General features: G+C 52.1%; 7 protein-coding genes across 7 annotated transcripts; 3 read left to right on the top strand and 4 right to left on the bottom strand.

Annotated features, from left to right (window-relative positions):
- Positions 1 to 3,353: 3,353 nt before the first annotated feature.
- MAM_08407 (uncharacterized protein) lies at positions 3,354 to 4,663 on the top strand (the record flags this gene model as incomplete). The annotated part of the gene is made up of 2 exons (XM_040827205.1): positions 3,354 to 3,527; positions 3,686 to 4,663. 2 exons carry the CDS (start codon positions 3,354 to 3,356, stop codon positions 4,661 to 4,663), a joined length of 1,152 nt encoding a protein of 383 aa, XP_040674802.1.
- Positions 4,664 to 4,859: 196 nt separating this feature from the next.
- Positions 4,860 to 8,071, bottom strand: MAM_08406 (terpene synthase family protein; the record flags this gene model as incomplete). The annotated part of the gene is made up of 4 exons (XM_040827204.1): positions 4,860 to 6,572; positions 6,644 to 6,936; positions 6,995 to 7,115; positions 7,169 to 8,071. 4 exons carry the CDS (start codon positions 8,069 to 8,071, stop codon positions 4,860 to 4,862), a joined length of 3,030 nt encoding a protein of 1,009 aa, XP_040674801.1.
- Positions 8,072 to 8,525: 454 nt separating this feature from the next.
- On the top strand, positions 8,526 to 9,545 carry MAM_08405 (NADP-dependent oxidoreductase domain protein; the record flags this gene model as incomplete). The annotated part of the gene is made up of 2 exons (XM_040827203.1): positions 8,526 to 8,951; positions 9,021 to 9,545. 2 exons carry the CDS (start codon positions 8,526 to 8,528, stop codon positions 9,543 to 9,545), a joined length of 951 nt encoding a protein of 316 aa, XP_040674800.1.
- Positions 9,546 to 9,745: 200 nt separating this feature from the next.
- Positions 9,746 to 11,704, bottom strand: MAM_08404 (FAD-binding, type 2; the record flags this gene model as incomplete). Its single annotated transcript, XM_040827202.1, has 6 exons — positions 9,746 to 10,020; positions 10,084 to 10,283; positions 10,345 to 10,687; positions 10,736 to 10,826; positions 10,890 to 11,310; positions 11,595 to 11,704. 6 exons carry the CDS (start codon positions 11,702 to 11,704, stop codon positions 9,746 to 9,748), a joined length of 1,440 nt encoding a protein of 479 aa, XP_040674799.1.
- A 690-nt stretch (positions 11,705 to 12,394) lies between these two features.
- MAM_08403 (FAD-binding, type 2) lies at positions 12,395 to 13,865 on the bottom strand (the record flags this gene model as incomplete). Its single annotated transcript, XM_040827201.1, has 5 exons — positions 12,395 to 12,666; positions 12,734 to 12,939; positions 13,009 to 13,339; positions 13,386 to 13,463; positions 13,532 to 13,865. The coding sequence occupies 5 exons, from the start codon at positions 13,863 to 13,865 to the stop codon at positions 12,395 to 12,397; spliced, it is 1,221 nt and encodes a 406-aa protein (XP_040674798.1).
- Positions 13,866 to 14,897: 1,032 nt separating this feature from the next.
- Positions 14,898 to 16,862, top strand: MAM_08402 (Cytochrome P450; the record flags this gene model as incomplete). Its single annotated transcript, XM_040827200.1, has 5 exons — positions 14,898 to 15,182; positions 15,247 to 15,360; positions 15,422 to 16,196; positions 16,270 to 16,685; positions 16,785 to 16,862. 5 exons carry the CDS (start codon positions 14,898 to 14,900, stop codon positions 16,860 to 16,862), a joined length of 1,668 nt encoding a protein of 555 aa, XP_040674797.1.
- Positions 16,863 to 17,465: 603 nt separating this feature from the next.
- MAM_08401 (uncharacterized protein) lies at positions 17,466 to 20,215 on the bottom strand (the record flags this gene model as incomplete). The annotated part of the gene is made up of 6 exons (XM_040827199.1): positions 17,466 to 18,072; positions 18,165 to 18,509; positions 18,600 to 19,293; positions 19,372 to 19,578; positions 19,648 to 19,886; positions 19,953 to 20,215. The coding sequence occupies 6 exons, from the start codon at positions 20,213 to 20,215 to the stop codon at positions 17,466 to 17,468; spliced, it is 2,355 nt and encodes a 784-aa protein (XP_040674796.1).
- Between the last annotated feature and the right edge of the window lie 358 nt (positions 20,216 to 20,573).

The raw sequence follows: 20,573 nt of genomic DNA, 5'->3' as shown, positions 1-20,573 counted from the left end.
TGTGTGGGTGAGTGCAATCCTGCGTGCTCGGAGTTGGGGATATTACTTTCTTGGAATCCTTCCCGCCGCCGCCGCCGCCAAATTGCGCCTGGAGCATGGTTTTACCTGAGACGTCCTCGTAGCCGACGGGCGCGGCCGCTGCCGCCCTCATCTCCGGACAATATCTAGTGCACATCTTCCTCCATCTCCGTTTCTCGTCCGGTTTGCTCCACCCCAAGCTTCTCTTCTGTCCCCGCGCTTTGTGAAGTCGAGCAGTATACCCCTTCACCATGGTTTCTATCGGCGTCATCACGAACAGTGCCTATTTGGGCGTCGGAATCTTCATGATCATTCTGACTGCGACTCTCATTGTTGCGCGCAGTTATGTATCTATCCGACAATACAAGGGACTCTTGGTGGACGACTGTGAATACTACATTTCATCTTTGCTTCTCCCGCGCACCGCCGATGGCTAACGAAACGCCTTCTAGGGCTCTCCTTTTTAGGCTTCGCTATGCTCGTTGCCCTTTTCGTCTTCAATGATTTCCAGTACAAAATTAAGTACACCAAGATTTCTCCGTGGCCCTTGGCCCTGCTAATATCGCCGTGGCAATGTAGGGTTCTTCATGCCAGCAGATTTGGCTTATATGATAAAAGTGTGCTTCCCCCTCTTTCTTTGTTCCGCCACAAAAGGTGAAGCTAACCTCGCGGCTCTTGTAGGCCGGCCTTGCGGTCCCGATCGTTGCTGCTTTCTCGTTGTGGGTTTCGAAAGCGCCCGTTCTCTTAGTCTATATACGACTCTTCGGTGTCAAAACACCGATGCGCTATGCGTGTATCACCGTCCTCGTGGTCTCGGCCGCCGGATTCATAGCATCGTTTATCCCTCCACTTGTTGAGTGTCGCCCATCCGACACGCCCTACCTTCTTTATAAATGGAAACGCTGCGGCAAAGCCAACATCAACGCCGGCGTCATCGCGGGCAGCGTTTCTGTCGCAGCCGACCTGTGTATCCTTGTCCTTCCCTTGCGCCCGATATTATCACTCAATCTCTCCAAGCGCAGAAAGTTTGGACTTGGCATTGTCTTTTGTTCAGGAATTTTGTACGTGTTCCCTTGCTCGCTTGACACGCCTTGATACACGTTTCAGAGCCACGGCTGACGCCAGCCTGATGGAATGAGCCAAAGTGGTGTTCTAGCGTCTGTCTTGTCCCTGGTGTACAAGGTCCATTTGTTCCGCGGAGCGCGCGGCGATTTCGGCAGTCTGCTCACAGCCATGTTGCTGCAGTGAGTCTTCTTCCCACCCCCGCCTGTGCTTGCGCATATTACTCAGTATCGGATGATAGGTTTGTCGAATGCGCGATTGCGCTCATGGTCGGTTGCGTCCCAGCGACAAGGGGATTCTGGAAGGGCTACATCGAACCATCGAGGATGTACAGCTCCATCGGGTCCTTCCGAACCAGGCTTGTTGGCAATTTCTCAACGCGAAATTCCACCCGTAGTAACAAGTCGTCTGGATCTGCATATCAAGATTACGAGTTGGAAAGATTCGGCTCCACGGCGGCTGTCCACTTCCGGGGTGCTCATGATCCGTACTCCACGATGGAATCGGGAGCAGCAAGCAAACGCGACATGCCGAATTGAGCTTGCAGGCTCTGAACCGAGCTTGAGCTGTATTTCTAGCCCCAGCCCCGACCAGAAACCAAAAGCATGCAAGTGTCTACAACGGACTGGCGTGTTGTAGGGAACATGGCTGCTGTGAGCGTGTATGCACATGTAAAGTTTGATGGCTTTTTGTTGAGGGTTATTTCAGCAAATGGGCCTCGCATGTATTTATATGCAGGAAATTGGCATCAATTTTGGCTCAAACTGAACAAAACCACTGGGATCCCTTTGTCTTGGTATCCTTGCGTGATCGCCTAGCCGAGAATTGGCTAGCTTAGCTGCCCAACTCGTCAAACTTTCCGCAACAGTCTGAATCATTTCCCTTTCGATTGAAATCTGCCAGGGTATTTAACTACGGCACCGCCGGGAAAACCGACTTCACGAGCGAGTAGAGAATTTCCCCAGCAGCGCGGGGATGGGCACTGTAGTCTGTTGTGCAACCCACAAGCTGAACGAACCTGTAAAAAGGCTAGTAGTCAGCGACTTTGGTTATCAAGAGTCCTTGGATCAATCTGATGACTTGAAGCGCCCATGGCCATGGCCCCGGATGGGTTTATATATCCAAAGAAGCAGCCTGTGACAAGGACAGTAATAACAGGTTTTGGAATAGGGTCATTTCATATTCAATCGAATAATCAGCTCTCGGGCGTTGAATATTCTTGGTTTACCCTGAGGAACTCTGGTGCCAAGGCCTCTCTATATATACATCAGCGGTGTACCCCGACATGCTGGGGTATCTACGATGCCTCACACACTGCCTTTTTGTGGGCGCGCGAGCTCAGGCCGCTACAGGGCCTCTTGTTGGCCGACTTAGGTGGCTGACATGGTCCAACCGTGTGACAGGCAGGGCGTCGTGACCTCTTTTGTGTGACCGCCTATGGCCAAGGACCGGACCTTTGTTGTGGCCTACTAACCATGGAACAAAACACGCAGATGGTCAGATTAGACTGCGTAGTCCTGCCCCCAACCTGACGGCAAAGTGCTACTTCAGAGATTTATGGCCCCGGAGCTATTCCTAATCTACTGGTGACGGCGATGAAGGAAGGAATGCTGGCTCGGAGGTCTCGCGGATTTAAGGGAAAAAACCATGACCAAGCTGATCGAGTGACGCATCTAGCTGCAGTCAGCAAGCCGTCCGGTCATCTGAGGCAGCCTATCAGAGTCTGACACGACGGTCAAATGTCACCTTCTGTCCACTGACTTGCATTTGCTTGGAAACGGACACGTAAAACGTCGCGCCATCAGCCTCATTATGCGGGCGGTTCAAAACAGACACATGTCCCATCCGGACCCCGTTCTGTATATTACGGTCCCGACTCCCGACTTCCAGGAGTCAACTCGGGGCTGGAGCACTAGTCCACATTGGACAACGAGGGCAGGGTCGCGTCAAGACGATTCGGGACTCTGGAGCATCACTCCGTACTAAGTAGTGCTTGCCGACCAAGAATGATAATCCTTGCGGTGGGTACTCTGTAAGGTTGCGGTACGTAAGCAGGGCCGGGATGGATCCGGTGAAAGATATGCAGAGCGTAGCAATGCAGAACGACATAGATATGAGGGCTAATAACCTCGATCGAGGCAGCAGTTGTGATTCTTGCACTGGGTGCATGTGTTTCAAGCCCAGCGCCGTATCACGAGCGACAATTGATCGCGTGTCATCTGCTTGCCGCCGAAAACGACCTCTTGGACAGCCAGCCCAGCAATCGCGCCCTCATGTTCAGCACGTTTCGGCAGCTTCAATCAGGTCCAGGCCAGGGCCAGGTTGTTCTCCAGTCCACCGCCTCCCCGTTCAACAGACCAATCAATGCCATCTCTCGGCTTGCCTGCGTCTACTGCAGGTCGAAAAAGGTTGGCACCACTGGCACCGAGGTTGAGGCGGCGACATGCGTAAGAAGAACTGTTTTAACCAGAAGCCATAGGTCAAATGCACCGGGGAAAAACAAGGATGCAGGCGATGTTTGAATAAGCAGATAGTCTGCTCATACACTAGCCATGACCGTTCAAGGACAGTCGCGACGCCACGGCGACTTCCACGTCCTCCCAAGGGGGCCGAAGATGCTGGCGACGGAGGCCTGCGCTCGAAAGATGTCACCGCCTCTCCGCAGAGCGGGTCCGAAAAGTCCTTGAATATCGAGGCCGGTCTGGGCCGGGATGCCATCATGGCTGACTCGAGCCTGCTGGATATAGATTTCGGTCTAGGCCAGCCGGACATTGCATATGATGCGCACTCAGCGTATGACGGCTCCGGCGGCCTATTCTTCGACGATATCCAGGCAAGTGACACAAGTCCTTCTTCTACCGGTGCTTCCATGGCCGCCGACCAGAACCCAGCATCGGGCCGAGCTCATGCGCCCGACAGCGACGACAAGGCGGTCCCTGCGAGCCCCATCTCGAGGCGGAGCCAGGACGTACAGGACCGCACCAGCTGTCTCTGCTCGGAGATGCTTGAGGTCTATGAAACTGTCGAGGTGGGCTTGGTATGGGCGCAACGTACCAGCAGCGTCGTCAACCCTTCTGGGCCCCTAATGGGCCCGACTTCGCCCCCCTTGCTGACAACTAGTGACGAGTTCATGTGCCAGCAGGAAGTGCTGAGAAGTTGCGAGACGTGGCTTGATCGGGATGCATCCCACATCCGGTCCCAGCACGCCGTGTTGATAATATCCCTATTAGACAGATTACTTGCGAATATCATGTCCATGGCCGAGACGTCTGGGAACGGTAAAAGCAAACGTGATGAGTCTGATGATGATGCGGCATTGGCCTCTCCTGTGTCACCTGGCAGGCCTCATCATCTGCCAATTTTCGCTTCTGGGGCGGACCGCGGTCTCCCGGTTGACCAGTGGAAAATGAACGAGGAGGAGAAGGTGCACGTTTTGAAAAGCCTGTTGAACTTCCGAGCTTTGCGGCTCAAGGCGCTGCTGGAGAGGCTGAGTGTCATGGCAGCGTCAAATAGATGGCAGATGCAGACAATTATGGTACAACATCTCTTAGACCGGCTTCCCAAGAACTGTGTCATCGCATGAGGATGATGCTGGGGCTGTTCATGATGCTGCCCAACGGAGGGGAACAAAACCTCTCGGACATTCCCATGTGTATAGCTATGCTCGTGTCTGTCATGAACCGTGACCAGACGTCCCGTACTTCTCTATTTTAAGTTTTTGAGGATAGATAGGCCGCTTTTCTCTTCAAATCAACAGATTTTCACAAAATACCTCATTGCTACGACTTCCGCGTCCCTCCGCCATTGACCATGCGACTAGCAATGTCCTTGACCACGTAGATTTGGCCGTAAAGATCCGTCACGTCACAAAACATCGACCACACTTCCAACTGACGGCTCCTTCCCACATGCCGCATCTCGGTCCCGAGACGACTCATGGCATCTTCAAACCAGTCTCGCTCGTACTGTGCGAGCTCATATAGCGTCTTCTTCCTGGACTCCAAGTCCGCCCCAGAGTCGTTGGCAAATTCGGGAAAGTCAACCGAGTTCAGGTTACACTCGGCCTCATCGCGAGCAACAGATCCGTAGTCATTGTACATGCGGCACATGGTAGCAAGATGTTGGCATGCCGCCGTCGCCAGGTACTTGGCACGCGTTGACGGGAAGCTCTCGACACCACCGAGCTGCGCGCTCAGCAAACAGCCAGCAAAGGCAAACGAGTACGGGCAGGCGGTGTGGTCGCTCGAGACGGTGTGAACCCAGCGGAAATAGCTGTCGCTGCCCAACGTCCGTGTGAAGCCGGCCGTCCCCATTCTTGGCTGCCATGACGAGCCCCGAGCCTGGATGAGACTGGCGTTGTCTTCTGACTGAGTGACGTGGGCGTGCAGGTAGACGCGAAGCTCCCGGAGCGTCGAATTGCGATCGCAAGGGCTGGCTGATTGGACAAGAGGGTGTTGTGCAATATGTGACACAAAACGTGTCAAGGTTTGACGCACTTGATCCTTGTTGTCTTTGCATTCGAGCCTGGAACTAGTGGTGGTATGATCAAACTCATTCGAAGTAATGTATGCTACGCCACGCCTGCTGGTTTTCGGAGGCTCTCTTGTCCCATCGGAAGTCGTCTTTCGCTTGTTGGACATCCTGGCAGGCTTGTCGCCACCTACTGCCATGAAGACGTCGTCGATTAACTGGCGAAGGGCGCCGGTGTCCCCATGGAACGACCGTCCCGCCACGGCCTCCATAAACTCATCGGCTTGGAAGTCAAGAAAAGAAATGACCATCATTTCGTAAATAAAACGCGTTGACGCAAATATCCCAGTCCGATTATTACAGCTCGTCCAGGTCAGAGGGATTATATCAAAATATTTGTCCGGCGCCATGTTCGTTCTGGGGAAAACGTCCAGACGTCGACGCCTCAGTAGGGGTTGGAACAGCGAAGCCTCTAACGCTGATACTTCAATCTTCCACTCTGGTGTGCGGGCGAAGAGCGGCGTTCTCTTGAGTAGCTTCACGTACTTTCCGCCGCCTTCGAGGCTGGGCATGGAATGATGGTTAGATTCCAACCCTATCATGCCTACCGGAAGCGAGGCTGCCTTGAGTGCCGCGAGCCTGTAGCCCTGCGTGATGAGGGGAGAGCCGAAGCTGACCTTCTCAATCCATACCCGATTTGCTTCTGACTCGAGCTCCGAGTTTGGTGTTGTATTAAGAAGGCTTGCTTGATCTTTTATATACTCATCGATCCGAGGTCTAATAGTGTCGAAAAAGGAGAGTCTACGTGCCTCACAGAGAATGAGAACACGGTAGGCCGCTTGCTCGACCGAAGTGGAGTCGGAATCGCACAGCAACGCCCTTAGACAGGCTTGGAACAGAGTGATGTGAACTCTCGACTGCACATCTCGTCTCAACGGCTTCAGATTACCTCGCTGAAGCTGTACAAGAAGATCCACAAATGCCTGAACCACGAGCAGTGATGGATACAAACAGCTCAAATTCTATAGTGCTAGACTCTTAGCAACAGACTGGTCGCAAAAGTGACGGTTATCGGTGCAGCAAGAAACCTTACCCACTTGTCCTTTATGCCTTTATCGCTCTCCCACCAGCGATCACATAAAAAGTTGACAACCTTGAAGATTTGAGACGAGTACTGTGAAACATCTGGCTGCTCAAGAAGTGCTGAGAGAACATTACAGTTTGCGGTAAAGCTTGGATCTCTTTCCGACAAGTATGTGCGGAAATGTGTGTCTGCTTCGAAGGTGCCAATCATCGCATCCGGGCATGCCTCTTGTTCTCTTCCCAGCCTGCTCAGACAGGTGATGTACTTGGCCGTGTCATCAACATCGACGGGCAATCCAGGAGCTGAGACGAGGAAACATTTAGGTCATATCTAATTAAGCATTAGAATTGTGCGTCTTACCAAAGCCAATGGTACCCTTCCCATCTTGGAATGCGTCTCGAAGCAACCCAGTCATGGCATCCAATTCGGCGCAGTGCGTTTCCGCACAAGAAAACCCGGCGCGGAAAAGGGTTGACAAAATCTAGTCAACCTATTAGTCGGTCAAGTCTAAAGCCAAGTTCACGTCAAACAGACCCAAGTGTACTCAAAGAACATGGAAGGAAAGGCACTCGGCACAGCTCCGCTGCCCCTTCCCATGCCGGCTTGGACAACGTTGCACAAGTAAGCTTCTGCCTCATTGTCCCATTCTGTCGTGTACATGAGATAAGCCGCCGTGGAGGAGGGTGATGCCATCATGGAGCCGCCGACCTTGTGGTGAGCGATCTTGTCAAAGTCTAGTTTGCCTCTGAATGCCTCGAGCGAATGGAGCGCCGTTGAAGGCTTGCAGCCGTACAGAGAGTCCGGTACGAAGGCTGACATTTTGGCGCGGTGAATCTCCTTGAGGAGCTTTTCACCTGAGAAGTCAAAGGCAATAGAGGGATCTTGCATCGTCAATAATTCCAACAGCTCCGGCACAATCAGCTCAAAGCCAACGTGCGTTGTTGCAGCAACATCCCAACTATTGAGCTGAGAAGCCAGTGACAACGTGGCTCGATGTATCCGCCCTTGGATACCTGCGATTACATGACTGGTTGTATTGAGTGGCTCGCAGCAGTGTCTCTGAAGAGAGAGTAGTGAGGCTGCGGTATTTAAGATGCCGTCGATTTGTGATGCCGAAGTCGTCGCTCCCCAGCTACCATCATTAGACTGCATACTCAGCAGATAGTCGAAAGATTGGGGAAACAGCCATATCTTCTCCCCAGCTCGCTCTTTCGCTACCATTGATATCCAGGCTGTGTCATAGACGGCGCAACTCATGGAGCCTGTCCCCCATGTTTCGTCGTATCCCGCCCACGCTCGCTGGATGAGCGCGATTGCATCCGCCGCCAGTTGATCATGCTGCAAGGTCATATCGCCGATATTATAGGTCACAGCTCGGCTTTCTTCTTCGACAGGACCATCGCGAGTTCTTGAATGGGCAGCTTTCAACGGATACATGTCGAAGTTCTTGAGTGTTGAAGCTCCAGAGCCCTGTTTGCTCACGGCCTGTCCGTTTGTGGCAACTTGTTCCGAAACGGCATCCGCTTGAAAGCAAACCTCTCGGCATCAAGAAATACCAACATACGAACCTGTATTTGGCCGGCATATCGTTGCACTCGGCTATCCTAATAAGGAAGGCGCCGTTCCTCAACACGGAGCACCCTGCATGGCAGCTACGGCTCGGGCCATACAACCCTGAGCCTGCTATGACCTTTGTTACGTACATGCATGTTGTTGTTTCAGCTCTTGCTGGTCTGTGTATAGTTACCCCCGCACTCTGCACGAAAATTTTTTTGATCAACCACCTCGGCTCGGTCCGTCTGGCTTTTTGTTGCTCTGCCAAAACCCAGACGCGGATCCTACCCCTCGTAACCTCGCTTCACCGCATCAGCACTCCAGTTACGTGACAACAATGGCCTTCCCCGGAGCTCCAGAGATGATATTCGGCTGTGGTGGCCTCGGAAATGAATTCGTTGGGGAGAAGGCAGTGGAAGAGCTCCTGCAAACGCTCAAGGAGGCGGGTGTTCACAGGCTGGACACGGCGGCGTTATATCCGCCCACAGACATAGGCGCCTCGCAGCGTCTCCTTGGACAAGTTGGAGCAGCGAGAATGGGGTTCACTATTGACACCAAGGTGATGATCAGCATGACTGGCTTCCAGGGCACGCTGCAGCCTGAGAAGATCGCCAAGTCTGCTGCAGAGAGCCGTGAGGCGCTCCGCCTCGGAGACGGCCAGCGCGTCAATGTCTTCTACCCCCATGCGCCGGATGTAGCTACGTCCTTGAAAGACCAGGCAGCTGGCTTTGATGCTCAATACAAAGCGGGTCTGTTTGACAAAGTAAGCCTTTATGATACTGACAGAGAAGGCGCTGAAAACAAATCAGCTCGGTTCTGACTCCCGTTGAAGCTAGGAGTGTGCAACTTTCCAGCCGACATGCTTGCCGAGTTCATCGATATATGCGAGCGCGAGGGCTTTGTGAAGCCGACCGCATACCAAGGTTTGTATAACCTCATCGATCGTCAACACGAGGGCCCGGTGCTCGATCTCGTCCGCAAGCATGGCATGCAGTTTGTGGCACACAGCCCGCATGCTAGCGGCTTCCTACACGGTGGCCTCACGTCGGGCCAAACCGAAGGAACGCGCTTCGCCGAGGGCAATATCATGTCGACGGACGCTCGACGCTACGACAAGGTCAAATATCACGAGGCTATCCGCTCGCTGGACAAGATGCTGGAGCCGCACGGCATCCCAAAAACAGAAGTAGCGCTGCGCTGGCTCGCCTTTCATTCCAAATTGCAGCCTCAAGATGGCATCATTTTCGGCTCAAGCAAGCTTGCTCAGGTAAAGCAGAACGTGGCAGCAATTAGGAAAGGCCCGCTTCCGGAAGATGTAGTTGCGGCACTGGAGGGCATCTGGGAAATGCTTCAATAGTCTAAAGTAATGTCTAGTGAATGAGGAGTGCTTTACGCTCGTCACTGTAAGATTCCACGTGGTGACATCCTCAACGTGCATCATATTTAGTCGTCCTTTGTGGGAACGACTCGTGCGCCAAATATACACCCCTCCCGGAAGCCTCCCGACAACATCAGGAATAAGTAAGCCTTAGGTTCACGCGGCATTGCCAGGGTTGTTCATATGTCTCGTAGCAAGAAACCCCCATTCTGCAGCTTTTGAAAGACGCCTTCAGGGTCATACCGGCGCGCGGCATCCTGTATTTTCTTGACGTTCTCTGCACCAAAGCCGGCGAGCACATTCTGAGACGTGCCCGCAAACGTGGGAAGCAGAAGGTCCAACAGGAGTTCCCCCTCGACGGCAAGCTTCTTGGATCGCTCCAAAGCCGCAGCAAGGGCGCTTCGCACGGCCTCGTCGTCGTGGTCCTGCTTCCAATCACAAGCAAAGATCAAACCTGGAAAGCCAGAGCTTGTTAGATTTCTCTCATTATCGTTAGTATCGAGAGCTATGAGCTTACAGGATTGCGAAACGTTTTCTAGACCTAAGATATTGCCGCCGCGGTTCCTCCCGGCCATGACGGCTGCTTGAGTCAGGGGCTGGATAGACCAATGCAAATCAGCAGTAAGAGAAAGCTGGTCAACTATGTTCCTCCAGAGTTGATGGACCTCTTGGTACAGTTTGGGTGAGATTTTGGTCGTCATAGTGAGATAAGCATGTCTACATCATCGTCAATACACAAAAGACGCTAAATAAAGCCAGGAAGGGACTTTTGACCTACTTCAAGTCCTGCTCCTTATAAGCCCATTCCTCTAGAATCTCGTTCAGAGTAGAGAAGGTGCCATTTGCCGTAGGCACGGCCGCGCCGATGAAACTGGTCAGTTTGACGATGGGATCAAAAGCAGCTGGAATTTCGGCCGACCAAGCAGCGTAGAACATACCAACGGCGATGAAGTCTCGCCGGGTATTAATAAACATGCCGATCTTGGGATCCTGTTCCATTGACTCTTGGACCTTGGCAAACGCATTGAGCACGTTCTGGTAGTCAGACGGGTCGTACATGTGTATAGTGTACTGAACCCGGATGAGAGGATGCGTTTGGAGGCTTACGGCGGTGACAATACCTGGGATCTGTCAGCCTGTGCTGAGTGCGGAGGAGGCGGAAGTCAAACCAAAGTTGGAGCCGCCGCCCTTGAGCGCGAGGTATAAATCCGAATTTTCTTCTGCATTTGCGTTGACAATTGTGCCATTCGCAAGGGCGATCTAATATCCCCAAAAGCTTGACTGTCAAGATTGAAAATTTCCGGGTCTGTCTTTCCCACTTACCTCAAAGTTCTTGACGCCGTCTACGCCCAACCCAAAAGAGCTGGAGAAAATCCCCTGACCACCTGAGCAAGTTAGGACTTGGCCAACCGAATGCCACGGATGAATAGGACAAAAGTCAGCCCTACCACCAAGGAGGAACCCGGAAAGGCCAACTCTGCCTTCCCGAGAGCCTATCACTGACAAATTCTGCGCTTCGAGCCAGGTGAACGCGTCGGACCAGTTATTCCCCGCTCCCATATGTGCGACGTTGGTTTTATTGTCCAGAGACTTAGATTTCAGTCCACGCAAGTCAAGCACAATACCCGACCCTGCAGTGCTGACGCTACTGAAGCCAGGGTTCGCATTGTGGCCTGCTGATCGAATGGCAAACTTAGAGCCTGAGCCCTTGACAATTAGCAGGGCCTTGGCGACTTCCTCAGCACTATGAAGGCGTATATAGGCTGCAGCTGGAGTCCTGCTGGTCACAGACCTGTTGAGACTAGAATCAATATCCTTGAACAAAATTATGAGCAAACTACCTGTCTCGCACTTGTGGCAGTCGAAACGAAGAGATATAGTCGAATAGGTATTGAATATAGAATGAAACAGGCGCAAAATAAGACAACTGCTACCCGCCAAAGCCACCAATTGAAGGGTTAAGCGCAGAAACTTGTGATCCCAGTAGGAATCACTGGAGGAACTGACCACGAGTGAGGCCTGACTTACCAGCTACTGCAAACTTCTTCGTCATATCCAACGTCATCGGGGCCAATCACTTGCCCTGGAAATATCTTCCGGAGCTCCTCGAGGGCCAGTTGGCTTGCGTCGACACTCATCTTTCATGCAGGATACGGGCTCACTGCTAGCAAGCTTCCATTCGCCGATTAGTGGCGTTAATGTTGCGAGGTTGAGATGCCGCCGATAGAGGATAACTTGTGTTGGTAACGGCGAAATCAACAGATATAGCTTCCGAATCTGGACTCACACCACTTGGACTATATTTAGGCTAGTGAGATTGTTATGCGGGTCGGATTACATCATGATTCGGCGCCCTCTTTTGCTTATCCCGGCACTAGACTTCCGTATCAGGCAATTCCCCGAAATGTGGCTCCCCGGCATAGGAGACTGGAATTACATTCCATTGCATGTTCTCTCGGATTTCTATTTAGGACGCGGAACAATAATTTCGTATATTGTTCGCTATTGGAGCACGAAGATGTCTAAGATATCTCTTTTCTCTGCAAGAACTACGGGTTGACCGCCAAACTCCTGCAGTGTCGGTTTCTACTCATTCCTTTCTCCTCTTTCACTAAGCATGATGGTTTGGAACATCATGAAATCCAATGAATGGTGGAAAAAATTGATACAAGTTTGGAAAATCTCCATGTCAAGGTTTCGGTATTCGCGCATACGGGCTGAGGGAAACGTGACACGGCGCAAGAGAAGGTACTCCCCTGTACCCCATGCCCACGCTCAAGTTTTCCACATCCACCCTTCACACCCAGTCTTGCGTCATGTCGTTAAAATTATGGTGCTCTGTTCAACAGGAACCCGCCGCCCTGTAAGTGCTGAAAAACCTGGTAGGGATCGTAAGCTTGGCTGACGGATCTCATCTTGTCTAGGGTACCGTAAGATCCCAGCACGTCCTGATGGAGCCCGGCGTCGTTCATGAAGTGAAAGTTGAGATCGGTACCAAGTCGCTGTCCCGACGCAGTGATTTCATCCCCCAGGCGCATCAGAGCTTGGGTTGCTTCTTCGTCATAGTCGGGGTTCGTCCACGTCGCCATGATCTCGAGAACTGGCGAGTACATGTCAGCGTATGGAAAGAACCACTACTTTGAAACGGATGTGAGACATGCACATACAGCAATGGGTGTCTTGCGAAAGCATGAGGGGGCTTCCCCCTTGCGCCGACGTCGCTGCCACGGCAGATCTGCTGAATATCTGAGGGGCAAAATACAAGCTTGCGTTGAGGCGGTTTTGGACGTCCAGCGAGACTTTTTGGAAGCGTTCATAATGGTCTAGTAACGTTTTTTGGTCCCATTTTCGATCATAAGTCGTTATTGCTATCCTGAGTCGTATGAGTCAGACAACCAACAAGCCGAGACATAGACTGCAGCCATTTTATGGGACCATTCACCTGAGTGAGCTAAAGGGATTCAAGTCAGACACGGCGTTGTGGAAGTCTACCCATGTTCCTAGGGTCGATTTAATTATATTTTGATGGGGAATGTCGTAAAATGGCGCATATATCTTTGGGCGGTTGATCGGACTGTTGTAGGCAAGATATACCGCAGCCCCGGCTGGTCCGAGGTTGTAGGTAATCGAAACATTGGGGTCGTCCTCGGCTGCGGCAGCAAAGTCGGCAGCTACCGTTAGAAGCCTCTCGTGCTGAGAGACCTTGAAAAACAAACCCTCGAACCAGATTTGGCCGTTCTCAACGGTTTGAACATCGAACCTCGTCACGATACCTGTGGTCGCGTTAGACAGCCTCTACGATTGAGGGCAATGACGTACCAAAATTGGCGCCGCCGCCCCTCAACGCCCACCACAAGTCCTTGTTGGCCGTCTCGTTCGCATTCACAATGGATGAATCTGCAAGGACGACCTGTACCAAGTCACATTAGGGACGATACAAGGTGGTGCAAGGGCTCGCGACCAACATGCCTCATAGTTGACGATCTTGGTGAAGGCCATTCCGTAGATGCTCGACCAATAGCTTAGACCGCCGCCCAGAAGTAAACCACCGACACCGATATCATTCGCACGACCTCCAACGGCCATCTTGCCGCTCGAGCTAAGGGTCTTGTACACTCTACCCCACCGATTTCCGGGTCCGATGGAAGCCAGTGTGCCGTCTGGGCTGAGGGCCACATCGTTCAATCGAGCCAAGTCGATAAGCATGCCCTCCTGTCCAATGCTGGAGAAGCCAATGTTCGGGTTGTGGCCGCCGCTGCGGACCGAGAACTGGCCTCCAAGAAAGGTCAAAATAAGCATCGCCTTTGATACATCAATCGCAGATGTGGGCTGCAGGATGCATTTTGGCTTCTTCCAACAAGTCATGGACCTGCCGTAGTGCCGCGAGAGTCGTCAATCCCTACTCAAACAGCACAGTTTGACAGGGTGGAAAGGGGCAACAAACCAGTTTTCATTGACGAGATCTTTATACTCGGGGGAACACGATGTATGGAGGCTGGTACCAAACACAACCCTACCGATCCGGCATGCCAGGACTGCACTGCTGGTCAAATGACGCCGCGCGTCATTGATGCTGGGATGGGAAGAATTGAGAATGGTGTGAATTTCGGCTTGAGATGTTGGATTTCTGTCCAGACGCGATACGAATTCCGCAACATCTTGTATGCCGCTGTGACTGTTTTGCTGGACAGACAACGAGGATACAGCTATAGCCTTTGCTACAACAACTACAGAGGGTCGCATTTCCGAAACTCTCGTAGTTGGAGGACAAGATCTGGCACCTTTACACTAGTTACATGGACGTAGCAACACGATGCATTATATCATCTACCACGAAGGATCGTAATATGGCTTTCTGCCATGTCCTGAGCTTACAGCCAAAATAAGCGGGCTGAATGTAGCCTTGCTTTTTTTTGCCGATGCATAAATAGAGTTGTTGTCTGCACTAGAATCATGCCATATGAGGAATATGGCGGCTGATTTTGGCCGCACAAATAAGCAAAATTCTATTTTTAGGTCCTCGGACGCATGGCCTTTTTGGCAAACTCTCGGCCGGAGTTGCTTCTGATTGGCCAACGTTTGCACGTCGGCGTTCGGGCACCTCCTTTTGGAATATCCCGGAGGCCGCCTTATCCTCAAGAACATGGTCACGACAGCCCCTGCATGAGGTATCTTGCGGATTTCACTTCGCAAGTGCAAAACTTTGCGACTTGGCGAAGCTAGTATCTGACCACCCCGGGTCATCGCGCATGGACACCATCATCTCTGACTACTTCTACTCCTTTATATCGAGACCAAGCAACGTGAGAGACGCAGGGGACTACATTAGCCATGGCTGGCATCAGCACCCATTTGCCCGGCCCGTCGGGGGCGAAATGGGGGCTTCTGCAGCAGCTTGACATTGAAATTTATGACTCCCTATCGTCGTCTCGATACGTCAAGCTGGCTGTCATCGTGCTGGCTTGGTTTTGGGCTCTTTCGTTCCTCAAACCTAGAAGACCTAGGATCCCAGGTGCCCAAGTACACGGATATCGGGGCTGGTGGGAGCCTTCGTTCTTGCTCAAAACTCGATTCATCTACGATGCGTACGACATCATTAGTAGTGGATACGCCAAGGTATATGTTCCAAAGGGACGCATGACTTCTCTGCTGTGTGCTTATTCGAGTTACACCGTGGCAGTTCAAGGATGTTCCTTTTGTGGTGACTCGACACGATACGGACATCCACGTCTTGCCAATGAAGTATTTGGACGAGCTGCGTTTGGTCGCAAGAAACGATCTCAGTGGCAAGATGGTTCATTACAACGCGAGTTTCACCCGCTCTCGGTGTCTGACGCCTGCTGACCCAGTGGCAGAACCTGTTCCGAAGTTGGCCATGGGCTTCCGTGATTCGCGATTCCGACCTCCACGTCGCCGTCTTGACCAGAAAGTTGAACCCCGAGGTATCCAAATACGCCGACTTGGCACACGAGGAACTCGAATACGGCTGGCAGGTAGACGTACCCAAGCCCGTTGAGTGGACCGAAGTCGACATCCAAGACACGATGCGGATGCTTGTTGCCCGCATGTCTGCCAAGGTTTTCATGGGAGACCTCACGTGCCGGGATCCCAAATGGCTGGACCTGACGCTGAATTTCTCCATGGATCTTTTCTTCGCGGGCTTCGCATTGCGCATGTTCCCGCCGTGGATGCACTTTCTGGTCAAGCCCCTGATTCCGGCGCGGTGGCGGGTACAGAAGCAGATCGAAATTGGCACCGAGGTCGTCCGCCAGTACATGCTTCAGCGCGAGGAAGAGGCCAAGGTCGGCGGGGGCTTGGGCGAGGGAACGCTATTTGAGTGGATGGTAGATCACGCGGTGGGCAATGAAGGCTCGTTGGAGGAAATGGCTGCGCGACAGTGTATCTTGACTCTCGCAAGCATACACACGACGGCTACGACGGCGGCAAACGTGCTGTTTGACCTCATGGCTTATCCCGAGTGGGTTTCCGTGCTGAGAGACGAGATCGACGATACACTCGAGACCTATGGTCGGCTCGGGGAGGACATACCGGTCAAGTCATGGCTCCAGCATCTGGAGAAGATGGACAGCTTGATTGTTGAAAGCCAAAGGCTCAACCCGCCCATTTTACGTAAGTTTCAAGGGCCGCCCGCTTTCCAGGAAATACAGCAGACGGGACATCGTGTGCTAATATCCGCTCCAAGTGACACCGCAGAGGATAGCACTGGTACCTTTGACCTTGAAGGACGGAACGCATATTCCAAAAGGCACACGCATTGCGTGGGCTGGTCCTCAACATGCCTTTGACCCCGTCACCACTCCGGATCCCGAAATGTTCAATCCAATGCGAAGCTACCATAAGCGGCATGCTAACGGGGGTGAGAACGTCCACAAATTCATGGCAGGCCAGTCAGACCCAGACAACATGTCCTTCGGCTACGGGAACCAAGTTTGTCCAGGTCGATACTTTGCAGTTTACGAGATCAAGCTGGTGCTTATGCGGCTGCTTCAAGAATTTGACTTTGAGTTTCCGCAGGGCAAGAGACGCCCCCGAAGCGTCTATGCTGATGAAAACGTCATCCTAGATCCGCATGCTAAAGTCATGATGAGGAAGAGAAAGGTAAGTTTATAGGCGGAATACAGCGGGATATGCTGGTTCTGTAGGCGCTTGATTTTCTACATGAAAATATGAAAACTATATAAAAGTTCCATGCTTTAGAATGTAGCACCCTTTCAACGCGTGGCACAGCAATTTCTATTGTCTCTCGATAGTAGCGTATCACGCCTCTCGACATGAGTGATTTCGTTGAGAGAACCCACAGTTTCTTATGTACATTATAGTATCGTTACGGTGATAATTCCTTTCACTTTCCGCAGTACCTATTACTTTTAGTGAGAAGGGTGGGTTACTAACGTGCCGGCCAACAGAAGATTCGGCCATGGTTGCGTGGCTCTGAGGATTGACTCATGATATTCACGTTCATAAAAATCAATTTGAATGCATTGATTGAGCGTTAGTCTTGCAATTGTTTGAATATCCACGTCGGGCCTGGTTGCGGGTAGTGGCCTCGCGCAGCCCATAATGGCGAAGAAGCAAGGAATTTAATTGTTCACTCTTGGACAGAAAACTGATTGCCCGAAAAAGTGATTCTTCTTGCCTGTACTCGAATTCAGACTTGTTAAACCCGTGCCAAACAGAACTTCCGCGCTGATAATGGCTCTCCCATGAGCGAGCCGGAAGCATGGACCGCAAAGTACTCATCATTCCGAAAGATTATTCATTCTCAATCAAAGCTCGGGTCAAGGTTAATATACGATCAAATTCAAGCAAAAGTGTAGAAACATGTTGCTTCGAAAAGGAGCGACTACTTGATACTTCCGTCTCCATCCGTTGTCTTCTTCATGGCGACAAAATGATCTTTACCGTCTGCGCAAGAGACTGTGATGCTTGCCCATCAACAGGTGGCCAGGTCTCAGTGACGATGACGTCGTAAGTATTAGGGACGCCAGTGCCGGTGTAGAGCGCCAGCGTGAGGGTAGCTCCAGGCTCAACGGACACCTCTCCGGTGCCATAGAAAGTCAATGGCGTCGCATCGCCGACCTTTTCGCCCTTTGCGAAATTTACGCTTTCAAAGGCCGGAGTACCGTCATTGTCAGAGACGATCTGGTAGACGTCCACCTTGCCCGTCTCGTCTGGCGAGCCTATCTTCCACCTCTGCACGGAGAAGTCCAGACCAGTGATCGGAGCACGTCCCTTTGGCTCAGAGTCCAAGAGGACACTAAGACCCTTGAGTTTGACGGTATCTTCACCCTTGTTAGTGCCCTGGATGAGCACTTCTGCGGCCTTCTGAACTCCCTTGATTGGCTTGCTGTAGGACCAGTTTAGTTTGGAGGTTGGGGCAACACCGGGGGCGTCGACTTGCTTAGGGTTAAAGCCAAAAAACTTCATGGGAGTCATCTTAGCGGTGGCCGGCGGAGGAACAGAGATCTTGGCCTTTCGATCGATGCTGAGAAATAGCTCGTTAGCTCCTCGATTTCTGTACTCTGCGGCCTTGGTCTTCTTCAACAATAAATATATATATATAAAAAGGAAACTCACGGCTTGTACTCAAGAGTTGCCAGAATCTCTCCCGTGTTGCCAACCTGCGGGTCGGAGAAGTCGAAAGTGCCGTTGCCCGGGTAGACAAACTTGGCGCTCGTCTGGAATTTTTCGGACAAATTACTCTTGAGCGTCTTCACATGGCTTCCAATCTGCTCGACGATACTCGACCTGATTCTATCTGCCTGGCCGGGAGGAGACCAGCTCTGCTGCTGCTCGGCCTGAGTTTGACGGACAGTAGAGTTGCAGTCCTCAGAGGCGCCGGCGTCGACGCCCAGCTGCAGAATGCCGTCTTTGACGCTGTCGATGTTGATCTTCATACTCCAAGTGGATTGGAATGTCTCCCTAAAACAAAGCAAGGTGAGCGAGCGAATCATTCATCCCCCGCTTGGCCCTCTGGACAAACACGAAGAAGATGTGAGGTGCACAACGTACCTCAGCCAGCCAAAGGGTCGCCTCATATCCCAGTTCTCAGACCACTCCACATCATACTTGTACACGGTTGTTCCGGCTAAGCTAAAGCCCGCATCGCCAGGGTTCCACTTGAAGTCGACTTGCGTCGTGGCGGTAGAGTCGAAACTCCCGTACGTACCGCTGGTGGTATTATGGCCGGTGGGGACGAGCTGGGTGCTATAATCCGCCTTGAACCGGTAGCAAGTCGGGTCAGCAGGGGTCGCCAGTTCGTAGACGGGCTGAAACTTGTAGTATTCGTCCTTGAAGTCCTGGTGCTTGCCGTCGTTGCCGATGGCGTAGTTCCAGTAGATCTTGCTGTTGCCGCCTTCGGTCGTGAAACCGGGTGTCGTAGGGAAGATGATGGACGACTTATTGAAGGCCTGGAGCATGGGCAGCAGGAAGGTTTCCAGGAAAAGCTGGTGGCTTAGAGCGTACGTGCCATCGATTCGTGGCCCCCCAATCTCGGTGGCCTGCGCGGTGAAATTCCCGCTGCCCGCGAGCTGCTTGTCGGTGGGCAGCTCGTGGTTGGAAACCATCTCGCAGTACAAGAATGAGTTGAGGTCGCCCGGGGGGTCGTAGGAGATGACAGGTTTGGGCACGCCCTTTTCCGGGTTCTGGTAACCATAGACCTGGTGTACCAATGCGGTTGGCTGGAAGGTCGGCTTGTTGGGGTCGACTAGACACCAGATAGTAGAGCTCGGCGGTCAATCATATGACATGTAGAGATACCCATCGATAGGCGTGAGGTACTTACTTTCGTCTGGAGGCGGCAGGTTGAACTGGACACCGGTGGTGGTCAAGCCCTTCTTCTCCTGAGTCTCGGCCCATTTCCTGAGCATGAACGGCAGACTGATGTCGATGCCCTCAAACTGCTTCTTCAGCTGAGCCCAAGATCTGGGACTGCCGTCTGGGTTATAGCCAAACTGCGAGTTGTCATAGTCAAAGTTGCTCCAGTGAGCATCTTGCATCATGCGTCTTTGTTAGGACAAATATTACATGCTTATGAAGGGGAGGGCAAGCAGGCGCCTACCCGCGAGCTTTGCGTAAAGCCTGGCAATGCTGTAGTCTCCAGGCACGTCAAACTTGTTGTGAATGAAGTCCCACAAAGCCTGTTGGTCTGCCTGCGTGTCAGGATCTGCATCGGGATCTACATAGACGCTTTGCTCCTTCAAGTCGATCGTTACGGCCAGGTTCCAGCCCGTGAGATCCTCGACCTGATCCGGATCGTCATCATCATCCGCCGGGATAGAGATCTCTCCATCCTTGAAGCTAGGAGAACGTCAATATCGCACTTCATGTATTTGTAGATAAGTGCTATAAGAAATGGCCATGTACCGCATGACATAAAGGGCAGATGTCAGGGAGATATCAGAGCCTAGCCCGCCACCAAGCAGGAGACGGGGAGACAGAAGGTTCCCCTTTATCTTTCCAATCTTCTTGCTAGAGAAGTCAACTACGCCATACTCGGGATAGACGTCATAGAGCTTATCAAAGGATTCATTGATAATCTTTTGCGAGACGGCAACAATTTGGTCGTAATAACCATGTGCAGTGGCACAGGAGGTCTTCAAGCGTAGCTTGGTGTCTGAGTCAACCATGATGTCGACTTGAGATGTCGAGAGATGAGGTAAAAAAAAATGCGTATTCACTTTGATGGTTTTAGAAAACAAGAGCCGGCTGGTGTCGAGGGACTCTCAAGCTTTTGAGTCATGGATGCCGTATCCCCGCGCGATGCTCTGTCCACACAACTGTACAGTCCAGAAATTTTTCGTCCATTGTAACCCTCTTATCTGTCTCACTTTTTTCGAGCTCAGCTCGAGGTATCATCGAAGCTGAGCTTTATGCAGTGATGCAAATCGGACATTATATGACAATGCATTACGCATTCCCCCCTCTCCTCACGTCCGCGTAGTTTGGCGGAGGCGACTGATCGACATGCAGCGTCGACCGAATCGT

Source organism: Metarhizium album, assembly GCF_000804445.1.
Source record: "Metarhizium album ARSEF 1941 chromosome Unknown scaffold_55, whole genome shotgun sequence".
In the NCBI taxonomy this organism is placed as follows: Eukaryota; Fungi; Ascomycota; class Sordariomycetes; order Hypocreales; family Clavicipitaceae; genus Metarhizium; species Metarhizium album.
The sequence above is the reverse complement of the archived record's forward strand: the minus strand, read 5'-3'. Positions and strand labels throughout refer to the sequence as shown.